This window comes from Austrofundulus limnaeus, unplaced genomic scaffold (genome assembly GCF_001266775.1).
Source record: "Austrofundulus limnaeus strain Quisiro unplaced genomic scaffold, Austrofundulus_limnaeus-1.0 Scaffold350, whole genome shotgun sequence".
NCBI lineage: Eukaryota > Metazoa > Chordata > Actinopteri > Cyprinodontiformes > Rivulidae > Austrofundulus > Austrofundulus limnaeus.
The window spans coordinates 448282-450575 of record NW_013952752.1 but is presented as its reverse complement, the minus strand read 5'-3'; the positions used below and the strand labels follow the sequence as shown (position 1 = coordinate 450575).

The window sequence follows — 2294 nt, the reverse complement described above, 5'->3', positions numbered from 1 at the left end:
GCTGCAGCTGTATGCTTTTATTTTTGTATGTCAGGCTGTCGCGGAGCGCTCCTCCTCCTCTGTCCGGGGCTGGTGTGGGGTGAGGCGGACACAGCTCAGCCGAGGCTGCTGGAGCTTCAGGTCCTGATCCACAGGAGCCAACATGAGTCAGTCCCAGACTGAGCTGACTTGATCAAGTCTCTCTCTGCCTCTGGTGAGGAGGGGGGTGAAAAATCCTCCACCTCAGACTGTTTAGAGATGTAACTATCTGAGATACTCTGGTCACTCTCCATGTAGCATCAATTATGCTAATGCTAGCTGTCGCGTTCTGTCGTCCTGGCCACACCCCCTCCCCTACCCACTTTCATGCATTTTTCAAATTTCACCTTGGGGCGGAGTTATCTTTTCACAGGGGGGTAAGTTGCACTTTAAAGGGCTTGTATAATTATGGACTCATTTATTTTGTAAATGTCTTTACTTCTGCTGACCAGCAGGGGGAACTTCATAAATGTAACAAATAAAAATAAGTTCTGTTTGTGCCATAATGAGCAGGCTTTGTGTACCTCTGTAGGCCGAGCAGAAACTACAGAACCAGAAGCGTCAGTGGCTTTGCTGCGAGAGCCTGTACAGAGGACTGCAGGAGATGATACAGGACCACTGTGTCAGGAAGCACCGAGCCACTGTTTCCCCTGACCAGAACATGGTACCTTAAACAGATTTATTAACAAAATCTAAAAATACACAAAGGATTACCAGTAAATGATGGTGAATCAAATGTATCTTTGTTCATTAAAGCTGCATTAATTACCAAAAACATTTTTTTAACCACACTTTATTAGGGCTTGCCATATAAAATGAATGAGAGAGCTCTGCTTCCATTCATATTATTTTCCACCTCAAAAAAGGATCTCTATTGCGGCCCGGGCGAACATGCACTCCTACAAAAGTTACATCAAAACGACCGGCTCAGCGGTGGGAGGTGTGCTTACTTTTAGTGGCATTTTGATTTACCATGACAAAGTCAATTGCAAAAAACTACCATAAAAAAACCTCATAGGAATACACTGTGACAGAGTGAGTGCTGTCTGGCTTTTAGACTATTTATTAGCCAGCAACTTATTCCTACATCCTCAATTTTCATGATACACAGACAAAATTCATATAAAAATGTAGGCATTTTTGTCTTCTTTCAACCAATATTTCTGGTTTTGCTGTAGGACAAATGGTTTTCTCTCAAAGTGCGTCGGACATCAGGGAAGTACCACTAATTTGTGTCATGATGCAGTTCAGACGTAAAACAATGACTGTTTTTTAACTCGTCATTTCTCCGAGATAAAGCGCTGTACATGTTTGAAAATKTCCATGAGTAATAAAACAATTTCTTCTCTTGCTCACGGTTCAAGAATTATTTCAATAGACCTTATAATTTTCAATAAGCAGCTTGTTTTTTGAACTAAACTGTGAGGAAATACGAGTTCAATAACGGCTGAAGTCAGGTGAAAACACAAGTGTTAAATAAAACGATCTGTGATAAGAAATAATTGCCATACAACATCAGAATTCTGGAGTGAGGGTTTATTCAGCCATGAGCTGGCGAGTCAAACCACACACTGAAAGTCAAAACAGGAAGTCGACCAATAAATACAGGATCTTCAATGCCTGAGTTCGCCTCCTGCTGGCCTACAGCTGAATCACAGGCATTCATACAGACAGCCCTCAATCTAATGTTAATACAGCTTTAATTATGTGTTGTTATATTCGGACATGTATCTACACTATTTCAATTAACACATTGTAAGAAATATGACAAACATTATAAAAGTATTATAAAATAAGCAAAACCCTAATACTCTGGTGTTGTTTATAATCAGTACTAAACTATAAATTTCTTCAAAACTTTGCATAGAATTTCTCATGTTGAAAGGAAGGTGCTTCACAGCTGCTCTGCCCCTCCCTGTAATGACACCACAATCAGGCCTTCTGATTGGCTGAGGAAAGTGGCTTCATGAGTGACAGGACTAGAGGCTTTGTGTAACCCAACATGGCACCCAGATTTCTCAGCAGTTTTATGACATTCAAAGCTGAAATTTGGTGAGTTGGTAGCTGACAGCTAACTCAACACATTCTGAATGCTAATCACAAGTAATGCTATTTTAAATAAAGGCTCTAGTTCAGCCATTTTAAGACTTACAGAGCTGAAAACTATTAGTAGCCAAGAACAAGATTTTACAAATTCTGAATGCTTAAAGGGGCAATATCATGTAAAATCAACTTTTTTGAGTTTTGTATCATGTTATAATGTTATACTCTCATAA

The 2294-nt window shown here is 40.0% G+C and overlaps 1 protein-coding gene across 1 annotated transcript in view; it reads left to right on the top strand.

Annotated features, from left to right (window-relative positions):
- Positions 1-2294, top strand: part of haus4 (HAUS augmin-like complex, subunit 4) — an 11267-nt gene that overhangs the window by 4288 nt on the left and 4685 nt on the right. The window contains exon 3 of the mRNA XM_014022935.1: positions 551-682. Coding sequence (XP_013878389.1) covers positions 551-682 — 132 coding nt within the window. The remainder of the gene's footprint in view (positions 1-550; positions 683-2294) is intronic.